Consider the following 24,522-nt stretch of genomic DNA (forward strand, 5'->3'; position numbering starts at 1 on the left):
GTAATAATGCGATCTCTTCAATTATACATCAGGAAAACAATGCGATTTATGTAACATGCCTATTAACAGATGTGATTTAAATATTAGCTAAAATTAACATTAAATTATGTCGGAAGTTAAAAGTTGAGCATGTGCCAGTCACATACATAGGAACAGGAGTAGGCCATTCAGCCCTTCGTGCTTGCTCTGTCATTCAATAATATCATGGCTGATCTACCTCAAATCCACTTTCCTTCCCTTATTTCCCTTAGTATCCAAAAATCTATCGATCTCTGTCTTGAATATACTCAATGATTGAGCATCCACAACCCTCTGGGGTAGAGAATTCTAAAGATTCAAAACCCTTTGAGTGAATACATTTCTCCTCATTTCAGTCCTAAATGGCCAACCCCTTATTCTGAAACTGTGACACTTGGTTCTCACCTCCCAGCCAGGGGAAACAATTTCTCAGCATTAACCCTGTAAGCCCCTAAAGAATGTGTATTTTTCAATGCAATCATCTCTCATTCTTCTCAACTCTGGGGAATATAGGCCTAGTCTACTCAATCTCTACTCATAGGACAATATTCTCATCCCAAGAATCAGCCTAGTGAACTTTCCTCTCAGGCAAGTATATCCTTCATTAGATAAGGAAATCAAAACTGTACTCAATACTCCAGGTGTGGTCTCACCAAGACCCTATATAACTGCAGAGACTTCTTTACTCTTACACACTAATCCCTCTGTAATAAAGGCTAACATACCATTTGCTTTCCTAACTGCTTGCTGTACCTGCATGTTAACTTTCTATGATTCATGTATAAGGACACCCAGATCCCTCTGAATACCAACATTTCCCAGTCTCTCACCATTTAATAAAATATTATTTTTTATTTTTCCTACCAAAGTGGACAACTGCACATTTCTTTACATTATATTCCATCTGCCACATTCTTGCCTACTCACTTAATCTGTCTATATCCCTTTGGAGCTTCTTTGTATCCTCTTCACAGCTTACTTTCCCACCTAGTTTTGTATCATCAGCAAACTTAGATACATTACATTAGAACATAAGAGCATAAGAAATAGGAACAGGAGTAGGCCATACGGCCCCTGGAGCCTGCTCCGCCATTTAATACGATCATGGCTGATCTGATCATGGACTCAGCTCCACTTCCCCGCCCGCTCCCCATAACCCCTTATCATTTAAGAAACTCTATTTCTGTCTTAAATTTATTCAATGTCCCAGCTTCCACAGCTTTCTGAGGCAGTGAATTCCACAGATTTACAACCCTCTGAGGGAAGAAATTTCTCCTCATCTCAGTTTTAAATGGCCGGCCCCTTATTCTAAGATTATGCCCTCTAGTTCTAGTCTCCCGCATCAGTGGAAACATCCTCTCTGCAACCACCTTGTCAAACCCCCTCATAATCTTATACGTTTCGATAAGATCATCTCTCATTTTTCTGAATTCCAATAAGTAGTGGCCCACCCTACTCAACCTTTCCTCGTAAGTCAACCCCCTCATCCCCGGAATCAACTTAGTGAACCTTCTCTGAACTGCCTCCAAAGCAAGTATATCCTTTCGTAAATATGGAAACCAAAACTGCACGCGGTATTCCAGGTGTGGCCTCACCAATACCTTATATAGCTGTAGCAAGACTTCCCTGCTTTTATACTCCATCTCCTTTGCAATAAAAGCCAAGATATCATTGGTCTTCCTGATCACTTGCTGTACTATCCTTTTGTGTTTCATGCACAAGTATCCCAGATCCCGCTGTACTGCAGCACTTTGCAATCTTTCTCCATTTAAATAATAATTTGCTCTTTGAATTTTTTTCTGACAATGTACATGACCTCACACTTTCTGACATCATCTGCCAAATTTTTGCCCACTCACTTAGCCTGTCTATGTCCTTTTGCAGATTTTTTGTGTTCTCCTCACACATTGCTTTTCCTCCCATCTTTGTATCGTCAGCAAACTTGGCTACGTTACACTCAATCCCTTCTTCCAAGTTGTTGATATAGATTGTAAATAGTTGGGGTCCCAGCACTGATCCCTGCGGCACCCCACTAGTTACTGGTTGCCAACCAGAGAATGAACCATTTATCCCGACTCTCTGTTCTGTTAGTTAGCCAATCCTCTATTCATGCTAGTATATTATTACACAAAATTAGGGCTCATGGGATTGGGGGTAATACATTAGCATGGATTGAGGATTGGTTAATGGACTCGGTCCCCTCATCGAAGTCATTAATATAGATTGTAAATAGCTGAGGCCCCAGCACTGATCCTTGCAGTACCCCATTGGTTACAGCCTGCCAACCTGAAAATGAGCCCATTTATTCCTATTCTCTGTTTCCTGTCCATTAACCAATCCTGAATCCATGCTAATGTATTACCCCCAATCCCATGAGCTCTAATTTTGTGTAATAATCTTTTGTGTGGCACCTTATCAAATGCTTTTTGAAAATCCAGATACACGATATCCACTGATTCCCCTTTATCTACCCTGTTAGTTGCAACCTCAAAAAGGTCTAACAGATTTGTCAAACATGATATCCCTTTCATAAATCCGTGTTGACTCAGCCAAATCATATCATGATTTTCTATGCGCCCTGATATCATGTTCTTAATAATAGATTCTAGCATTATCTCTACTACTGATGTCAGGCTAGCTATAGTTCCCTGTTTTCTCCCTCCCTTCTTTCTTGAACTATGTTATGTTTGCACATGTCACGGTTATGTAAAATTCAAAAAAATTGCATAATTAATATTTTGCTTAGTTTCCACGAATCTAATATATTGTAACAAAAAAATGTTTCCCCGTGCTCATAACCTCTTTGATCTGCCATTATGCAATTCTCTTGCTCAAGGACAGTTCAGGAAGTTTCTCTTACACAAATTGTATAGAAATGCCACAAAACTGCAAAAATGTCTTTTTATTTTTTTTAAATAGCACTTTTAAGAAGTTCTCACTGGCACTCGATCTTCAACTGGGATAATTGGGTACAATGCAACATTGGTTGACAAATTGCAAAATGATTCAGTTTACTCCTATATGTATGGGAAAGCCAGGGTTGACCAATGCATTTTAAGAAGCACTTTTATATAAAATATATAATTTGACATGAAACCTATTTAAATACTATTCAGCCTGTGCTCTTCTGAGAATAAAGGTCAGGCCACCAAGTCACTCTGTGCTTTACCCATATTTAGAAAGAAGCAAGCTTTAATATAATATAAAATACATTATTTACAATAAGTACAAATTAATCTTGTTTGATGAATTCAGCTATAATACACTATGCAGTTATCATTGATGCTTCTGTGAATCTTCTACTATAGGATGCATTTATAGTGGGATATAATGATGCGATTGAAGGTCTCGATCGAATACTTGGGTTGATCTTCCTCAAAACCGATCTTCTAAATAATATATAAACCCAGGGATCCAGGATCTGGTTACATGTGGCAATTCGAATGCAAACAATTAAAGTTTTTGCCATGTGTAAGTCATTCGGTGAATCTGTAAAAGCCTTCTTGAGGATAAATACCTATGGAAATCAACAAACAAGTATTATTTACTTTTGCATTGGCTATTTATTTGTTCCATGAGTTTGTCTGAATAAAAACAGTGACCGCACTTCAAAAACTCATTGGGTAAAGCAACTTTGAGATATGGAAGAGGCTATGCAAAAACTAATGTTATTAATAACACATGCATCCTTCCATATGTAATACTTGCAGTCAACTATCTTTGAATATTTTCAAATAACACCAATTTACAGAACTGCAAAATTTATATAATTGTCGTCACCTTGAATATTTTTTAAAATCTCAGATCCTTTTATTTCCTTGGCAAGATGGGCATTGTTACATCGAATAAATGCAACAGACCTCATTATGCATTTAGGTAAGAACACTTACACCACACCACCACCACCATCTTGCAATCCCATATGTCATGTCAGGCAAAGTATAGTAAAAACTTTAGTAGAACTAACCGTGGCATCTTTAACGTAGTAAAACGTCCCAGGAACAAAATTTGACACCAAGCCAAATAAGGAGATATTAGGACAGATGACCAAAACCTTGGTTAAAGAGGTAGGTTTTAAGGAGCATCTTAAATGAGAAAAGAGGTGGAGAGATTTAGGGAGGGAATTCCAGAGCTTAGGGCCTTGTCAACAGAAGGCACGGCCATCAATGGCTGAGTGATTAAAATCGGGAATGCTCAAGAGGGCAGAATTAGAGGAGCGCAGATATTTCAGGGTTTGTGGGGCTGGAGGAGATTACAGAGATAGGGAGGGGCGAGGCCAAGGAGGCATTTGAAAACAAGGATGAGAATTTTAAAATCTTACAGTAAAGAAGAAAGACTGATTCACACATCGCATTATCACGTCTTGCAGAAAAGTCTGAAAGTGCTTCACAGAGAGTGAATTATTTTGAAATACAGTGACTCTTCGTGTAGGCAAACATGACCGCTATTTTTTGCAACCAGCAAGATTCCACAAACAGCAATGATGTGAATAGTTGGGTGAATCTCGTTTTGGTGGTGTTGATTGGGGAAGACATTTTGGACAGGACAATGGGAGAGCACCCTGTTAATTTCCATTTCAATAGACAGAACAGGCAGGTGTGGGTTCTTGTCCCACTCCAGCGATTTGAGCGCTTAATCCCAGCGCATAATGTCAGAGGTGCCGTCTTTCGGATGATACTGCCCTCTCAGGTAGGTATAAAAGATCCCATGACACTATTCAAAGAATACCAGGGAGTGCTCCCAGTATTTATCCATGAACCAACAGCACTCAAAACAGATTTGGTCACTATTTAATTGTTGTCTATGAGATCTTGCTATGTGCAAATCGGCTGCTGTGTTTTCCTACATTATAACAATCACTACACTGCTAAAGTAATTCATTATCTGTGAAGCTCTTTGGGGTGTCCTGAGGTTGTGAAAGACGATATATAAATGCAAGTTCTTTCTTGCTTTAGATGAGGTTTTAGTTTAGCATCTTATTGGAGCTTTCTCATCCTGCTGTTAAGCAGAGAATTCAGTGTCATTATGGTAAGTAGTGCAAACATTCATCAGAGACAATGATAGCAAGGAACAATAACACATTACAATTAATGGCAAAAATGATTCCCCTTAACTTCTACAATTGTGTTTATAATTGAAGAGTTTTGATAATATTTCGATATTATTGTGATGAATGTGTCAGCTGTGGGTAGCACTCTCGCCTCTGCATCAGAAGGTTGTGGGTTCAAGTACCACTCCAGGAACTTGTAGCACAAGAAATCTAGGCTGACACCCCAGTGCAGTGCTGAGGGAGTGTGGCACTGTTGGAGGTGCCGTCTTTCGGATGAGACGTAAAACTGAGGCCCCGTCTGCTCTCTCAAGTGGACATAAAAGATCCCATGGCACTATTTTGAAGAAGAGCAGTGTCCTGGTCAATATTTATCCCTCAATCAACATAACAAAAAAACAGATTATCTGGTCATTGTTACACTGCTGTTCGTGGGAGCCTGCTTGTGTGCAAATTGGCTGCTGCGTTTCCTACATTACAACAGTGACTACACTCCAAAAGTACTTCATTGGCTGTAAAGTGCTTTGAGACATCTGCTGGTCATGAAAGGTGCTATATAAATTTAAGTCTTTCTTTTTTCTTTCTTATTAAGAAACATTATCAAAAAATTCCCAACATCACAAATGCAAAGTCAACGGTGTTATAAAACTATTTGACATCAGTCTTGTATTCCACTGCTTTCATGCAGTTTCAGAATTGATTCCTTTCGCTTGGTTAAGTGAGTTCAATCTGATATCCAGACTAAGCATACAACTCTAATAAACCCACATTTTAAAGTCTGATAGAAATCTGATGGAAAATAAAAAGCAAGGGCAGGTCACCTTGTGACCACTGGGACTTCATTCATTAAAGAACTACACAATTATGCTCGCAGTTAATCTGAGTAGCTGAAAGATGTGCTCAATAACATTTACCTATACTATAGGCTGCTGCTATTATTAATTTGTAAATGGTCTTGGAAAGGTCAATTAGCAATTTATCCAGTGATTAACAGTGTTAAAACAGAGTCAGGATTGATTGGTACTTACCAGCAATGGAGCCCAGCAGACTGTTGCTATAACCATTATACCCAACAGTTGTACCATCATTTCTACTTCATGGTCTCTGCTCCTTTGGACACTTAATCGGTTAAAGCACACTTTGACCAGCGTAACCACGCTGATTGTATTCAGGAAAACAGACATTGCAAGAGATAACAATCCCGCACTAGAAAACAATAATGAAAATGTAACATCGCTTGTGCTGTTTGTCATATTAAAGAAACACCAGGAATTAGGCCACTGGTGTGTATAATGTCCGAGTCCACAAATAGGCAACAGTCCAATACAAAAAGAAAACAGCCAAACGAGAAAGACGGTACCCCAAGCACGACGTTTTGAGGAATTGGTAGAACGCAGGAATGGCTTGTTTATTCCTAAAAAGCGCTCCACTGCCATGGCAGCCCCCAGCAGCAGAGGGCTGAGTCCAAAGAACACCATTGAAAATCCCAGAAATCTGCAAAGGTGGCACTGAGGGTCGACTTCTGCCCACTTGAAAGTTGTATGATGATAAGTAAGAACGATAGATGCAGTTGCAGCAAGGCCTAAAAGATCTGTCAGAACCAAGCCACATAGGAAAATCAAGAAGGAAGATCTTGACCTGCTTTTTGCTTTTCTGTAAGCATTTATTAGCACCACAAATGCGATCAGATTAGAGATAAGTCCAACAGCTGAAAATACGGTTGAGAACCAAGGGGATGCATGTGTACTGGGTGTAGAATTGTTGTTTTTACTCAGCATCGTAGAATTGTACACAGATGGTTCCACAGTGGCTTCACTCATGATGGTGTTGAAGACTGGGTTTATTTTTTCTGAGCGGTGCACTAGACGATTTACTTTCAGGACTCCTACAAGAAAAGAGTGATTTAATTTAGCATACATAAATATAGGTGCTTCTGCTGCTAAACTGGAATAGCAATTCTAATCTCCAACTTAGTAAAATGCCGCACTCTCAATTAAGTCAGGCCTACATTATAAGGCTACATTTAGTTTGGACCGGGATACAAAGCTGCCAACATCAGAGATATGTTAAGAATGACATTTATTGTCAGTAAGATTGGAAAACCTTTTAAATGTATGGAATGGTATTGAGTGACCCCGTTAAAGGCTACGCAAGAATTCATACCAGGACTGTGGAAGGATGGGTTCAGCCTGCTAATTTTGAGCATAAACAACATCCTCTTTGCATCTGGTATTAATTTTGTTTCAGCTCAGATGGTCCATGCTTTCCTAATAGCTTACGTTATTCATAACTTATGTTCCACCCTGTCTAGATTCCTAAAATAGAAAGTAAGGTTTGCAGGATGCAAATTGCTCTATAAGTGGATCTACGTTAAGCTCTCAGCAAAACAATATTCTTAGAAATCCACTTTGGTCAATAAATTGTTGTTTATCGGTTATGCACCTTCACACATAGTGAAGTGCTTCATTTATCTCTTTGAGCCTAAATTATTCTTTGCACAATTTAGGTTGAATTACAAAAAGATGCTATGGGGTATCTGGGCAGCTAACTTCAAAAATATTCTTCAGAACTGATGGTTTACCATCCACCATCCTGTCGGTTGTGCTATATAAACATTTTTAAAGTATCAAATTTATTTTTTCTCCCCGATGCCCCACTTATTATTTTAGTTATACTTTAGGAATATTCATTAAAATGAGCTTCTGAAAGAAATTACCCCGAAAAAACTTTGCTTCAAAGATATATTGAAATTATAGAACAGAATTACTTTTTACAAGTGGATTGATTGATCAGACCTACCCTGGACAAATGCAGGATACATAAGCTGAAGATAAAATAAGGCAGTGTCATTTTTACACTGGTACTCCATACACTGTAAACAAAGAAACTGCAAATATATTTTTCTATTTACTTTAAAGGTAGATTGTTAATTTCAATTGTGATTCTTAAAAATACTTTAAATAATTTTTCTGTTTATCTATTCCCTTCTTTAAGCACCCATGCCTCATACAATGGCTGAGAGGGCGGGCAGATCTCTACCATTCTCGCTCTGTAACTAACTGTAGAGAAGCGTGAGATAGGGCCAATGTACCCACTTATGAGGCTGACCACACCTCTCTTCCACTTTTCTCAATTGTGACTTGTCCAGTCAGCTTAATTTATAAATATTGATCATGTCAGGCGCTAACTACAAACAAGCACTCGGTGAATGATAGTTTAAGACATGACAGAAATGCAAGCCATCCACAGAGTATATTATTCGGCTTATTATTGTGCTGGTTGAAAAATGTGGGATTATTCCATGCCGTTAACGAAAGTAAATCATCATCATTTTAGCTCCATTAAAAACAGTTTCAAATTATGCAACTCAAGCTTAATAATATATTGTTTTGTGTCTCTAATTTTTTCTTTCTGATAGGTTAAATATCTGTTTATCTCCATTCGCATTAATCACATTCCATTATTAATCCTTTCCCGACTTGTCATTAGTACAAGATACATTGAAAATGGCATGCATTAACACTTTCTAATAAAGCACTCTGATAAACTCCACTTTTTAATATGTTACATACTGTTTGCGGCCCCTTGATTAAAAAAGTAAATGCGTCAGACGTCACCACTTGCATATTGTAAGAGATGTTTTGTATGCAAGATTTCTGATGTCATAAAAATATCAGGAATTACATTTTTCCATCAGACAATATTAACATGTGGCAGGAGAAATACATAAGAACATAAGAATTAGGAACAGGAGTAGGCCATCTAGCCCCTCGAGCCTGCTCCGCCATTCAATAAGATCACGGCTGATCTGGCCGTGGACTCAGCTCCACTTACCCGCCCTCTCCCCGTAAGCCTTAATTGCCTTATTGGTTAAAAATCTATCTATCTGTGACTTGAATACTTTCAATGAGCTAGCCTCAACTGCTTCCTTGGGCAGAGAATTCCACAGATTCACAACCCTCTGGAGAAGAAATTCCTTTTCAACTCGGTTTTAAATTGACTCCCCCGTATTTTGAGGCTGTGCCCCCTAGTTCTAGTCTCTCCTACCAGTGGAAACAACCTCTCTGCCTCTATCTTGTCTATCCCTTTCATGATTTTAAATGTTTCTATAAGAGCACCCCTCATCCTTCTGAACTCCAACGAGTAAAGACCCAGTCTACTCAATCTATCATCATAAGGTAACCCCCTCATCTCCGGAATCAGCCTAGTGAATCGTCTCTGTACCCCCTCCAAAGCTAATATATCCTTCCTTAAATAAGGTGACCAAAACTGCATGCAGTACTCCAGGTGCAGCCTTACCAATACCCTATACAGTTGCAGCAGGACCTCCCTGCTTTTGTACTCCATCCCTCTCGCAATGAAGGCCAACATTCCATTCGCCTTCCTGATTACCTGCTGCACCTGCAAACTAACTTTTTGGGATTCATGCACAAGGACCCCCAGGTCCCTCTGCATCTCAGCATGTTGTAATTTCTCCCCATTCAAATAATATTCCCTTTTTCCTGTTTTTTTTCCCAAGGTGGATGAGCTCACATTTTCCGACATTGTATTCCATCTGCCAAATCTTCACCCATTCGCTTAACCTATCTAAATCTCTTTGCAGCCTCTCTGTGTCCTCTACACAACCCGCTTTCCCACTAATCTTAGTGTCATCTGCAAATTTTGTTACACTACACTCTGTCCCCTCTTCCTGGTCATCTATGTATATTGTAAACAGTTGTGGTCCCAGCACCGATCCCTGTGGCACACCACTAACCACCGATTTCCAACCCAAAAAGGACCCATTTATCCCGACTCTCTGCTTTCTGCTCACCAGCCAATTCTCTATCTATGCTAATACATTTCCTCTGACTCCGCGTACCTCTATCTTCTGCAGTAACCTTTAGTGTAGCTGAGCTCCTGAGGTTATAACCAGCAGCGAGACAGGACGAATGTTGCTTCTGGTGAGGTTGACACAACTGACTTAGCCAGCCTGTTTAACTTGCAAATATTTATCTTATCTCACAACTGGCCATGACACATCCTTTATATATCTCATGACAGCTTAAAACTGGTCTCCAGCAAGAAAATCGGCCATTTAAAATTATTATATCATTTTATTAAAGAAAAACTGACACCTTGAAAGCTGTACAAGGCCCCAGCTTAATTTCTAGCAGAATTATACAATAGTCCCCTGGAATTTAAATTTAGAATCACATTGTTTTACATGAAAAATAAGATTTTAAACAATGCAATTTTCATTTCCAGGCTGATTTATCATGCTTAACCCAGATGAATAATATTACATCCTGATACACCGGTACCGGGGATTCCCCTTTCAACAGCGAAGCAACAACAACTTGAACTTATATAGCACCTTTAACCTATAAAATGTCACAAGGTATTTCACAGAGGGGAAATAGGTAATCCAACAAACTACAGCTTCATATATTGAGCCAGCGAGGGAAAGTTAGGAGAGGGGAGGTGGCTGAAAACTTAGCCGAAAAGATAGGCTTAAAGAAGTTTTCAAAAATAAAGATAGAAGTAGAGAGTCTGATGAGTTCAGGGAAGGCATTCCAAAAAGTGGGGCTGAGACAGCTGAAGGCTCTGCCACCAATGGTGTTATGATCTAGAATGCATTGCCTGAAAGGGTGGTGGAAGCAGATTCAATAGTAACTTTCTATGGGAAGTGGATATATAGTTGAAAGGAAATAAACTGCAGGGTTATGGGGAATGGATAGAAGGGTGGGACTAATTGGATAGCTCTTTCAACGAGCCGGCACAGGCTTGATGAGGCAAAAGGCCTCCTTCCATGCTGTACGACTATGAAAGCATGGATTGAATGGCGTGGGAAGAGATGCAAAGCTGGATGAGGCTGGAGGACAGCTTGAATAAGGCAGTGGATGGATTTGAAGATGTGGATGAAGATTTTAACTTTAATATTCTGTGAGGAAAGGAACCAGGTGTGGACCAGTGAGGATAAGAGGATCATTCTTATACATGATGTAATGTAGCCTGCATTTGTCCAAGATGGGTGTGATCAATTGATTCAAATGTAAAACGTATTTGTGTTTTATTACTTTAAGGTTTCTTTGAAGCAAAGTCATTTTGGGACAATTCTTTTCAGAAGCTCATTATTTTAATGAATAATCCTAAAGTATAAAATAAAAATATGTTGGGCAGTGCAGCTTTCAGAAATGATAAACTTTGATAGCAGCAGCACAACCCTCTAGCAAGCTACTTCCCATATGGTTTGTTTTGTTGCAATCAAAACCATTTTAGAATATTGCTAATTTTCAGTATGAGAAGATGCTTTGGCTTCTGCTAAAGATTATGGTATGGTATTGCCATTTTTAATCTAGGTGTGAGGTATTATTCAAAAGTAGTTGAAAAATATCTTGCTGTAACATTTTTTTATCCTTTCCTGACTTTGTTTTTTTGCCACAATAAATTTACTCTCCAGAGGAGCAAGGTAGTTAAAGTTTTGATTAGTGGACATAGAGACATGCTCCAAACAGACTGAATGGGGGTGTGGAAGGTAGGGGTTGGGGGGGCTGTTGGAATTATTGTCTCCTTTCAACCACGAGCTGGACTACACTGCTTCTTCATGGCTTTCAATCCAATTATTAGACTAAAGAAGGACCTCGTCATCGGTGTCTGCCCTTGCTGATAGTAGACTCCCGAGGTATGGAAAATGGTCCACGTTATCCAACACGGCAAGCGAGCCTTAGGTGGCCAGAGGGAACACTTCAAGGACATCCTCAAAGCCTCCTTGATAAAGTGCAACATCCCCACTGACTCCTGGGAATCCCTGGCCCACGTCCACCCAAAATGGAGGAAGAGCATCCGGGAGGGCACTGAGCACCTCGAGTCCTGTCGCTGAGAACAAGCAGAAACCAAGCGTAGACAGTGGAAGGAGCATGCATCAACCCCACCCACCCTTTCCTTCAACCACCGTCTGCCCCACCTGTGACAGAGACTGTAAGTCCCGCATTGGACTCCTCAGTCACCTGAGAACTCGCTTTAAGAGTGGAAGCATGTCATCCTCGACTCCGAGGGACTGCTTATGATGATGATGATGAAGGCTACTGCTACAAAACCAGCCTCGAGCCTACAGATGCAACCTTCAATCAAAATTCCACAGCAGTAATGGTGGCTGGTGACACCCACTGCCCAGAAGATACAGACTTCCTGCCCTTCCAGCTGATGCAACAGATGTGGCAATGATTAACACCAGTGGTGACCTGACTCTTCAGGAGATAAGCAGCAGCATGGCAATTTTCGAGAACAGATGTTCACATCGAGGAATGGTAGAGGATTATGTCAGTGTGTAAAGATATTCTATGTGACAGCAACATGCCATTCCTGCTTAGTATCTCTGTAGCTTTCAATACAGTCAATCACTCTATCCTCCTTCGCCACCTCGCCGCAGTGTCCTATTCTGATTCCATTTATATTTTCACCAACAAAGCTATAAATCACCAACGACTCTCCTCTCATGCCTGCATGGTCATCCCTAGTGTGCTCGAAGACCCATCCTTGGCCACTCCTTTCCTCATTTACATGCTGCTCCTTGCTAACATTATCTGGAAACCTATCTGTATGCCAAGAGCAGGCAACTTTATCTCTCCACCACGTCCCTTGATTCCATAACCATCGCTGTGCCTTCCAACTGTCTGTCTGACAGTGTGTCATGGATGAGCCAGAACTTTATCCAGCTGAACATCATCCAGAGTGGAGCAATCTGATTCAGCTCCTGCCAGAAACTGCAAGCCTTAGCTTCTATTTCATGCCCTTTCCTCACTGCTTCCTCAAACTGAGCCTAACAGTATGCAGTCGCAGCGCCCTGCTTGACTCCATCCTGTCCATCACCAAGTCTTCCTACTTCCACCTATGTAATGTGATGCACCTAAGTCATTTTTGCACCTCTACTACTGATAAAACCCTTAATATCTTCTCCACCTCCCAGCCTGATTTCTCCGACTCCCTTCTCACTGACCTCCTGAATTCTTCCTTACATAAATATCAATTTGTCTGAAACTCTGCCACAACTGTACCCTCCACTAAGTCCCAGATCTCTATCATTCTGATCCTTATACTTTTCTGTTTGTTCCCCATTCTCCTAGCATTTTGCCTTTTTGTTCCCATTTTCAAACTAGACCTTGTTATCTCCCACCCTACCCACGCAATCTTTTTCAGCTCTAAGTCCCAGTATGCACTGCCCACTCTTCTGATTATTGTTTTGGACTACTGTGCATGTCCTGCCTCTCCATTCCACTATTGGTGATGGAACCTTCAGCCATTATGTCCATGCACTCTGGAATTCTCTTCCTAAAGCCCTTCACAACTCTTTCAATATGTCCACAAAATTCACATCTGATTGTGCTCTCCAAGGGGTATAACAGTGCAAATGGTTGTGACCGGCCAATTCAGTTCTCCATTTTAATAGTCTATATCAGGAATGAATCCTCTTCTGAGAGATCATTTCTGAAGCATATTCTGAAATCCTGTGCTGATACCTGAATCAGAAGAATATATAGTTTTTTTTAAATAAAGGAAATTAGCGTGTGTAGCAATGTTAAACATTCAAAAAGCACACAGCGACTAGAGCAATTCTTCCCATTCAGTATTCCAGTGGTTGACTTGTTATTTACCATATAGTATGATTTTGACCATTGGTTTGAGCAAATTAAAGCCTTTCTGCCTCTCCTTTGTTTCTTGTTGTATTTTGCTATTTCTTAATGTGTATTTTTCTGGGTCTTGCCTCCTTCTGCTTTTTGTTCCTCAAGGTTGCACCATCTAGTGGATAGCATGAGCATTGATGGGTCTGCTTTTTCTCACCTTTTCCTGAGCTCAGAACAGACAAAGAACTAGACTAATTTGGACCCAACTTTCATGAAAGATCACAAAAAGCTTGGAACATAAGAACATAAGAAATAGGAGCAGGAGTAGGCCATTCGGCCCTTCGAGCCTGCTTCGCCATTCACTAAGATCATGGCTGATCTTTGACCGCAAATCCACCTTCCCACCCGATCCCCATATCCCTTGATTCCCTTAGTATCCAAAAAACTATTGATCTCTGTCTTGAATATATTCAATGACTGAGCATCCACAGCTCTCTGGGGTCAGGAATTCCAAAAGATTCACAACCCTTTGAGTGAAGACATTTTTCTTCATCTCAGTCCCAAATGGCTGATCCCTTATTCTGAGATGGTGACCCCCTAGTTCTAGACTCTCCCGCCAGTGGAAACATTTACTCTGTCAATCTGTTAAAAGACTAGTGTAATTGTCATTAGGCTTTAACATAAGTCATATAGAGGCTGAGAGCATGATATCACCAGACAGCAATGCTTTCTATTTGTGTACTATAGAAGTATTGAAGTATGTGGATATATTACAGAGTTTTACAAATTTCAGGAGACAATTTGTTTACTTCATACAAACTTTTACCAACCATGTTGTTTTGTGCTGGCTTTGAACTCTGTTAAAACATAATGACAATGACACCAGTCTTGTAACGGATTCAGACACAAAACTGAGAGGTTGGCAACAAATAACAACACAATTATTACTATACTAGTCTGTGAAATTAATGTCCCCACAGTAGCAATTCAGCAATACTATGTTTCCATTTTTGGCAGGGACACCTTTTGAAAAGAAAAATGAGTGATCCATAAATGAACCAGCAGTACACATTTGGCAACTGTGGTGGAATTTCCGCTAACAGAATGTCATGAGAATAATTTCATTATTCTAACTCTCATGAAACACCAAATAAGGAGATATTTACTGGTATCTGACACAAACATGAGGCAAAGGTTAAATCATAATACTGAACTTTAAAGTATGCTAAATATTTAAAATCAGTGCCTTCAAAATAAATAGCCTAGAAATGACTGAGAAATTTTAGTGTATGAATATTTAATGGGTTTGTACGATATTCGTCTGTGGGCTGTTTTAGTGGATGTATAACCCATCTAAAATAGCTCAGCTATAAAAAATGGGCCGAAGAATTTCCTTTGAACACATTAAGCAATCACACGTTACAATCACCACAGTAATTTATTGACTCCTATTTCGAAGCTGTATACTGAGAGCGGAACCAATTTATTTACATATTTGCAGGACCTGCCCTTTGGAAAAATAGAAAAAGCATCTTGCTTAAATATTTTTATGCAAAGGGGAAAGGCATGGTGAATAACAAAATTAAAAATTACAAAGTCAAGTTGAGGTAAACAAGGAATCTCTGTGGTAGGTCGTTTTCTGTGAGTTGTGGAGATAGAGAGTCTGGGAAGGACCAGAGCGTCCAGGAAAGATTAAAGCTGTAATGGGGAGTGAGAAGGGGGAAAGCAACAACACGTCTGGGATTTTAAATGGAAATGCTGTTGCAAAAAGGAACTCTAGTGGAATCTAGCAATCAGCGTTCAGATGAAACCTAAACAATCCAGCAAATCATTTTGTTCTGGTACCAAGTTAGAGAGTTGCCACATAAATACTGTGGCAACAAGAGCGGGTCAGAGGCTGGGTATTCTGCGGCGAGTGTCTCATCTCCTGACTCTCCAAAGCCTTTCCACCATCTACAAGGCACAAGTCAGGAGTGTGATGGAATACTCTCCACTTGTCTGGATGAGTGCAGCTCCAACAACACTCAAGAAGCTCGACGTCATCCAGGACAAAGCAGCCCGCTTGATTGGCACCCCATCCACCGCCTTAAACATTCACTCCCTCCACCACCAGCGCAATGTGGCTGCAGTGTGTACCAACTAGAAGATGCACTGCAGCAATTCACCAAGGTTTCTTCGGCAGCACCTCCAAAAACCATGTCCTCTACCACTTAGGACAAAGGCAGCAGGTGCATGGGAACACCATCACCTTCATGTTCCCCTCAAGTCAGGCACCATCCTGACTTGGAAATATTTTGCCGTTCTTTCATCGTCCCTATCAGCACTGTGGGAGTACCTTCACCACGGGGACTGCAGCGGTTCAAGAAGGCGGCTCACCACCATCTTCTCAAGGGCAATTAAGGATGGGCAATAAATTACGGCTTTGCCAGCGACATCCACATCCCAGGAACGAATAAGATAAAAGTTGCCTCAGTTCAATTGGTTATCCAATATAGGACAGACTGAAAATGGATGGAAGGAAAAACTGTCCCGAGGTTCAACTTTGGATTACCATTCAGGTGATATACAATGATAGTGATCAAAGGCTGTATCCTGGATCATGGCTTGGAAAAAGAAACTGGATCAGGTTTGGTTTAATGAAAGTTTTGTTGTGCTCCAATTCTGACACTTATCTTGCATGAACTCAATGTAGAAAAACACTGGGGTTCATTTTATGGCCATAATATGATAACAACGTTGTGACTATTATGGAGTCGCGGGAGAACTCCAGCTCCTTCTGGCTCCACAGTACCATCTTTGGGATTAAAAAAAAACCTTTTGTTGGCATCCACTGCTTAGGCCGCAGTGGCCACTGAGGAATCTGAACGGGGTAGGCCCGAACCCTGCTCCACTCATCACAGACCAATTTCTGTAACGTGGCCTAAAACAGTCATTAGGCCCTTCATTTACATATGTAAGGGACCTAACACCAGTTTTAGGCGCCCAGAGGGCACCTGAACAATGGCCCAACCCAATTTTAGGACAGGCATCTTTCAGGCATCCTTGGAGCACAGGATGTTAATCCCCGAAATTGGTGCTGATTTGCTCTACTCATTTTGTTATCCACCAATCTGTAAAAATAACTGTTTGTTTGATTCAATTTGACCAGTTATGCCCCAGTTGTAGCCTAACCCAGTCCCATCCTAATCTTCTGGTTTAAGGACAGTTTGGACCATGCACCTCTCCAGTTGGTGCAATAATAGCCACTAAAGGAAAAAGGTAAGTGACTTTCACGATGCAGGATAGAACTGTGCCAGCCTTTTATCCCTTCTCCAAAAGGCAGCGAGTTGTGAAATGTGCCATCTATAGGTCAGCAGGCATGGTGAAACAACAGACGTATTGCAGCAACCTGGCATGGCTTCTTCAACAGCACCTCCTCAACCTCCACCATCTAGATGGTCAAGGACAGCAGGTGCACAGGAACAACATTAATTTCCAAATTCTCCTTCAAGTCACACACCATCCAGACTTGGAAATATACTGCCATTTTTTCATAATCGCTGGGCCAAAATCCTGGAAATCCCTACCTAACAGAACTGTGAGACTGCAGCAGTTCAAAAAGACTCACCACCACCTTCTCAAGGGCAACTAGGGACAGGCAATAAATGCTGGCCTTGCTGGCGATGCCCATATCCCAAGAATTATTTTTTTTTAAGTAAAGAAAAATACTGCAGATGCTGGTTTTCCAAAAGAAAAACAGAAAAAGCTTGACACACACAGTAGTCAATCAGTATCTGTGGAGCAAAGAGACAGTCTCCATTTCATGTGCGTGCCCATTATCAGAACTCAAGAAGGGTTTGAGTTCTGAAGAAGGATATGCACCCAAAGCATAGAATGTGTTTCCAATTTTGTACACATATACAATACAAAAATTCAAAAATACTACCATGTCTATCTGACTTTAACACTATAATAGATGAATTGCAAAAAAAGTGATATGATTTAACTAGACTTCATTAACAACTTAAGTTCCATTTGGAAATGATTTGAAAGTAAAAGTTTGATGAAATTGAGTGAAAGATGCTTTAAAAGTGATTGATTTATTGGGGTGACTGGGAGATGTTGATCCCCTCTGGCAATAGGTCAAGTGACTGAGATGTAAGAGATGAACTCAAAGCTGAGACCTCAAATTGAACTTCTCCAACATTGACTTGGATTCAGCAAAAGCAACTTTTAGATGGTTGCAATCGATTTCAAAGCAACATAAAATATCAGCCTACTGGCTTCTGACCTTAAACCCATTAAATATTGCAATTCATAACACACACTCTCCATCTGTTCCACATTAAAATGCAGCATGAATCACTGTATTACCATCATCACTGAAGTCACTGCAATCCTAGTAAATATCATACCCATTATTCTATAGGGTTTGATGATATTTGCTCAGTATTTTGACAGCAGCTCACCCACGCCAAATGATAGAAGGAATAGCATTGTCTCTTCCGCAGTCAGACACAAAGCAATAATAAGATTATTTAACCTCAAGTTGTAAAGATGTAGTTGTCAGTGAAATAACACTATCAAAGAAATACTGAACACCAAGGAGAAAAACAATTCCATAACTTTGAGTCCTGTAGCTGTTTTCACATGAATATAAACTCCTTAGTAATGAATAAAGTACTACATGGTAATCTTGCTGCGTTTCACTTTTTTTTAAAGTCTGTAGCTGAAAAGTATTTTACTGGTTATGCTTCTCAACGGAGTCCATTTGTAAAATCATAATATCCCCGAAACAGACATAAAAAAAATCACTGTGTGCTTTGAATGTATTTTAACATGTAGCATTAATCAGCATTACTGAAATTAAACATACTTTGCAGTGTACTACACGGAAGAATTGGTTGGACAACTGGGTTTATTCATATTAGGATGCGTTAGATCTAATTTTGTACATTTCCCACCAATGACTTCCATTTTAGACTAGGAACAAGGCAATGAAGATATTATATTTACTTAAAAGAATACCATGCTATGGAATTCTATGAATTGTGATATTTTTAATTAATCCAAGGGGTGAATTTACTCGGGACCTCCTGCTGTATCGTCATAACTACATCGAAAATCCTGTTACCCATGGAAACGGGGCCTTTGCTCAACTTTTGCCAAAGTTATAGCAGCACAGGGGGAAATTCCCTGACAGGATCTACTGCCAGCCCTACCCCCCAACAATTGTTCTCTAGGCAAATAGGTCTTCTTAAGGTTGCCAATTTCCAGAAACCATAACCAAACACGTAGGCCCTGGTTTTATTGCTGGTGGGATCCTTCTGTGTGAGGGGCCTGGGCGAGCAACAAGCTGACATGCCGATATCCAATGAGATTTTAACTCAGGAGCCTCATTTCCATATCCAGGCCTGCGTCCGCCGGATTCCAGGCAGAAGTAACTGGATGGCGGGTGAGAGCATACTTTGTGGGGAGTGGGGGGGGAGGAGGGCATCCACTGCAATGGCAGTCAGGAAAATGGTGAAAAGGGGGGCGATCGTGTTCGGGAAAGGGGGGGTGGAAGCTCGAGGCAAAAGCGATCCAAGATTTCCTTATAGGGTCCAAGAGGAGCACTCCTACTCCTACTGGTCCACAGGAAAACCTAACAAATCTTAAAATAACTTACCTGCCTGGGCCTCTTTTGGCCTACGATCCAGCTCTCAGCAGGTTTGATTGGGTGGGGAAGCCATCACTGCTCCCCTGCTCAGCCCTCAAGTTAAGATAGCAGATGGGGCCCAATTACATCATTGGAGTCTGATCTGCATATTTGAGGAGGAGCCTGTCGGCTTGGGGCTGGTGTCCTTGCCTTCTGCAATTTTAAATTGTGGGCCGTCAGATTGGGGCAGGAATCGGGGTAAGTCCGTCACTCCGTTTTAACTGAGCCTCACCTGGTGGAAGTTAAAATCCAGGCCGTTCTCTCAACTCACCGACCCGGATAGCTACTAATGGAGGCACATTCATAGCAAAAAGCCCGGATGTATCGTTATATTTAACCTGCAAGCACCATGTATTTGAAACGTGAATTTTTGTATCTTTACACTCTTCCAGGTTTCCTACTCCTGATTACTATCCGGTGACCTTTGATGGAAATAAACGTGTGGCGGCATTGAGTGATGCTGTCTGTGTTTGAATAGCCTGACACCATTCACTGTCAAGGTTCATACATGAATAACAGGCATTTAGGCAGGGTATCACTGGGTGACCAGTGCCCTTAGCAAAGGGGTCAACACTTTGAGAAAAGGAGAGGGGGATGACAATTGGCAGAAAATGAAACAATAAACTGCTCTATTCTGTCCTGAGGAACATGACTTAATCCCAACCTCCAAAGATCTCCCTCACTGCACCAGTTGTAACAATTTTATTTCCCTTATCAGCCATCCTTGTGGCTTCTCCGAATAAGATTTCCGATTTGGAGCCATATTATGGTAGTTTTGTACTGTGGTTCCAAGCCCACTGGGAGCTGGATTGAGACCGGACAAATTCACTTCACACAGGACCTGCAAGGCCACCAGACAGTCATTTTGACCTTCTCTGCTAGAATTGAACCCAAATCCCAGAGCAGGAAAGACAGTGTGTTTATCTGTTCCACCAGTGGCTGGCTTCCTATCATACAGCTCTGCATCAGGTTACGAGGAGTTATATAATGTTTGTGACACAAGAAATTTACCACCAATCTCTCTTTGCTCCGAGAAGTTCCTTACTATCTTCCAACACCACATTTGAAATGAAGAAATTGGTGTTTACGGAAGCCATTTTCATGATCTTTATCCTACCACTGGATGGCACAACACATTAGAGTACTCATAATTTGCTTCACCAGTGTGACATGCCATCCTGTCCCGTTATATCAATTTAAGAAACCATTTTCTGACAAGAAATCCTGCCAATAGTTAGCACACATTGGAAACTTGGATGCTCTCTGCATATCATTTTCCAATTATATGATTTAAATTATAATAAAATCTAATGTTAACAAATGGCCAAACTTTATTTTTCATTGGCAGCAGCTCAGAGATGGAAAATTGGAAAATGACCCCTTCAATCTCAAAAATAACATGCCATGTCCTGCAGGAACAGAATGGATGATTGAATTCTGTTTGTAATGCAAGTTAAATAACGCAATGATTATTTAATTCCACAGCAATGTTTTCCAGTAATTGCCCTCAAAATACAGACTGATTCACCAAATGGGCCAACGTTCTCAATGACCTTGTGTTCAGATGTAATCCTCAAATGTTGAGGGAAAAAATAGAGGAAAAGAAAAATCAATGAAGGTTGTTAACAGCCCATATTAATCTAGAGATAAAAGAAAGAAATGTCAAACTCTGAAACTTTGAAATAAATACACATTCTAGACATACACTGCAAGTCCGTCAACACCTGCCAAATATTTTCAGCACTTAGCATCATGCAGCACAGAAGGAGGCCATTCAGGCCATCGTGCCCATGCTGGCTCTTTATTGTTTTAATTTCATATTACTTAAAGCTTTGAATATCCACTGTGCTCTCTGATACACATAGTTGAGTGTTGTAGCCAGTTCCATTTCTTGTTTAGTCCATCTGTAATGAATCACCATGTAGAGTATAATATGTCCAAATCTCAGACAGTCGGGAAATAGGAAACTTAACTCCTTACCAGTCTGACTGTTTATAATGTTATTAAAGCTACCACATTATACAGCATGTATATATATGTCATATATCATGTATAGCGGGCAAATCATATTTGCACAAAAGCGCCTGGTATAAGCGATGAGGACTGTATAGCTAATTTAAATCAAATTAAATGTTGGGGCAGATTTTTGCTATTCTAAATTTTTATAATTTTCAGTCACTTGTTTACAAAATGTAAAATTGATTATGATCCTTCAACAATTTTCCTGCTTAGGCTGGCAAATACCATATATTTGTGATACAGTGAAGAAGGAGTGGAGGTACAAAGTATGATCTTGTGCCTTTTTATTATGATTTTCAATCCAGGAAAGTGGCAAGGCATTTTCTTCGCACAGATCAGATTTGCAGGTCATTCACTAATGTGTTTTCTCGTCACATTTGAAATGCCATGCAGCAAAACTGTCAGTGTTAGTATTCTCGCAAATAGCATTACACTGTAAATTCAAAGCTATATCAAGAATACTTGCGATGGCTCCAAGACCATCAAGCAGACTGTAAATGGTCAAGACAGCAATTATCTTAGGACATTAGATATGTATTTATTCAGAAGAGAAAGCACAGTCTCATTATCTTCAATTTTCTTGTAATTATGTAGTTTGATGGCACTGAGGCATTCACACGAACATAAGAAGCTCCAGGAGGAAGGAAAAGGCCATTAGAACCAACTGATTAAGGGAGCTTAACCCCTTTGAACCGCTTCCTCAACCTTTATTCAAAAGCAGTTTAAAAAAAATTTGGTCTTGAAATGGGGTGACACTGGTAAGGTAGTATTTATTGTCCATTCTTTGGTGACCCTGAAGGCATTAATGGTCAATATAGTGTGGGACTGGAGTCACGTGTAAGCCAGACTGGGTACCAGTGTTAGGTTCCTGAGGAAACATTAATGAACCATTTGGGTTTTTAATGGCTATTCATCAGCTTTCATAGCCATTTCCGGGTGCTAGCCACAAACGACCACATTTAGTGAATTCATTTCCACAATTTGCCACGGTGGGGTTCAAGCTGTGCTTTCTTACATTTCCATGGCCTTCCATGATATCTTATGCTCCAGCTCTGAGAGCTCTTCCTAACGTTACCTTTTCGCTCTACCTCTTTTTTTAACTTGTGTCCTGATAGGTGAATCCTTCCCCACAGTGATCAAAACAGTGGTCAGCTTTACAATTTCCCTACCTATTCTTTAAAAAAAACTTAAATTAGATCGCGCTCAGAGTCTCGTTCATTCACCGAGGAATTTATTATCAGATTTAAACTTTCACTTTCCCACAAGCCGAGTTCTTACCAGTTATTCGAAGCTTTTCTGGAATGTAGTATACCATTATGCCAATTACCAACCGAATGGACACGGGCAATGAATCTCAGTCACCCCCACTGATATACGAATGGTAACCAAGCAGCTATTTTAAAATGTTAATACATTGAATCCCAGAGGTACACATGACGACCTGACTGTAGACTGAGGAGAGGTAGAAATTTTGAACCGAATTATAATAATTGAAATGGAAATAGAGGGTATTAAGAACATAGAAAACCCCAAGCAAATACTTAAAAGCTTCACATCGCATTTAAGTGAAGAAGGGATCATTGCATTCATCTAACCCCGCCACAGTCGAACAACGCACAACACTGGAACTGTTATCATAAACAGACAAATCGATCCTACCTCTATTTCCATTTCAATTATTATATTTCGGTTTAAAATGTCTACCTCACCTTAGTGTACAGTCAGGTCGTCACGTGTACCTCTGGGATTCAGTGCATTATTCTCAGCTTTTGCTCGATGTAAAAACTGATTACCAACAACTTCAATATTTCCGGAGTATCAACAGGTTATATACCGCGACCCACATCCTTTTATACCCAATTCTGTTTTGTGCCTTGGCAAAAAAGCCGTGATGGACCCTCTGAAATAATTTTGAATCTCCACCCTCGCCAAATATAATTATATACACAGAGAATTTAAAATAACCAGCTGCTAAACCCCAGCACGCAACTTGTAAATATCATTGCGCATTACATCAGCCCACTTTCCAAAATTCGTTTCATTTCGATGGTATACGCAAATATGTATTTCTAACATTATCTTTTTCGTATGAAAATTAAATAGATCTTCACATATTACCAGTATTTAACAACTAATGCAAGAATGATGCCCAGATACTGACCAACTAGCCTGCAGCGTTATGGTACAGAGGTTGAGACAAAGTTATCAATACTTGCCAACCTCCACAATGCACATCTCACTGGGAACTCTGAAGTTCCCAATGTGTTCTACGCTCCGCAACAAACAGAAAAAATACAGCCTCTATTACCTTTCTCTCAATGGTTGAAGAGACTCGTTCGAGTGGCAGCCTGGTCGCTGCAGACTGCGTGCATCCGAGGTTTGTGAGAAAGTGTAGTTCCCCATCTGCGCCGAGCCTTTTATAAGACGTCAGTTTCCACCCCACGTATTTCCTGAATGGTCGATATTTTTCCAGGAAACATTCCCCAGATAGTTGTAGACTTTTTGGTGGTGGTGGTGGGGGAGGGGCTTGCTGTTGCGTCCCCTCTTCACTTTAAACAGAGGAGCGAGCCAGGTGTCCCTACCCCTGTCAGTGGAGACAGGACAGAACACTTGTCAGAAAGCTAGAGCTCAGCAAGTTGAGAGTCTGAGAAAGTCACCCCGCAGCTGGCGCTCGCTACTGTTTAACAGAAGCAACTTCAAAGCAACGGGCGTCGCTTGTTCTTCTCGGAGCGTTTTACCCCCAAAAATGCTGCAAATATAGAACAGGTCCGCCAACATCTAAAAATGGGTCAACAGATGGGTTAAATCTTCGTGTACAGGCCCTTCAACAGCGGTCATTATTTTGTTCCCGACTTGTAACATCAAACAGTAGATAAGTTTTTATTTATATATAAACATCAGAGCTTGTCAAAACTCCAGCCTTTTGGAGATGCCGAGTAAATTATTCACTCTGAACAATCCAGCAATCCAACCAAAAGACATAACAGAAATGTCCTGGTTCATTTCTTCTCCACAACCCATCACATGAATAGAGGGCAGTCTGCAAGTGCTGAGATATCAACTCCCGAAGCTTATTAATCAGAATCAAAGCTTATTAATCAGAATTCATATCTTAGCCCCATAATAAAACTTCCCACTTCCCATTCACTACTTTATAC

At 40.4% G+C, this 24,522-nt stretch overlaps 1 protein-coding gene across 1 annotated transcript; it reads right to left on the minus strand.

The window, feature by feature from the left end:
* Window positions 1-3,192: 3,192 nt before the first annotated feature.
* On the minus strand, window positions 3,193-23,856 carry tbxa2r (thromboxane A2 receptor). The gene is made up of 3 exons (XM_070860824.1): window positions 23,673-23,856; window positions 6,094-6,950; window positions 3,193-3,535 (listed from the first exon to the last, which is right to left on the minus strand). Exons 2-3 carry the CDS (start codon window positions 6,883-6,885, stop codon window positions 3,284-3,286), a joined length of 1,044 nt encoding a protein of 347 aa, XP_070716925.1. The 5' UTR covers window positions 6,886-6,950; window positions 23,673-23,856; the 3' UTR covers window positions 3,193-3,283.
* Window positions 23,857-24,522: the final 666 nt, after the last annotated feature.

This window comes from Pristiophorus japonicus, chromosome 18 (genome assembly GCF_044704955.1).
Source record: "Pristiophorus japonicus isolate sPriJap1 chromosome 18, sPriJap1.hap1, whole genome shotgun sequence".
Lineage (NCBI taxonomy): Eukaryota > Metazoa > Chordata > Chondrichthyes > Pristiophoridae > Pristiophorus > Pristiophorus japonicus.

What these genes read in the sequence shown, in the direction of transcription:
- tbxa2r (XM_070860824.1), bottom strand. Translation starts at nt 6,885, where the DNA reads ATGAGTGAAGCCACTGTGGAACCATCTGTGTACAATTCTACGATGCTG. An exon ending in TCTGCTGGGCTCCATTGCTG is followed by an intron (nt 3,536 to 6,093) that starts GTAAGTACCAAT and finishes TGATTTCCATAG; the next exon opens with GTATTTATCCTCAAGAAGGC.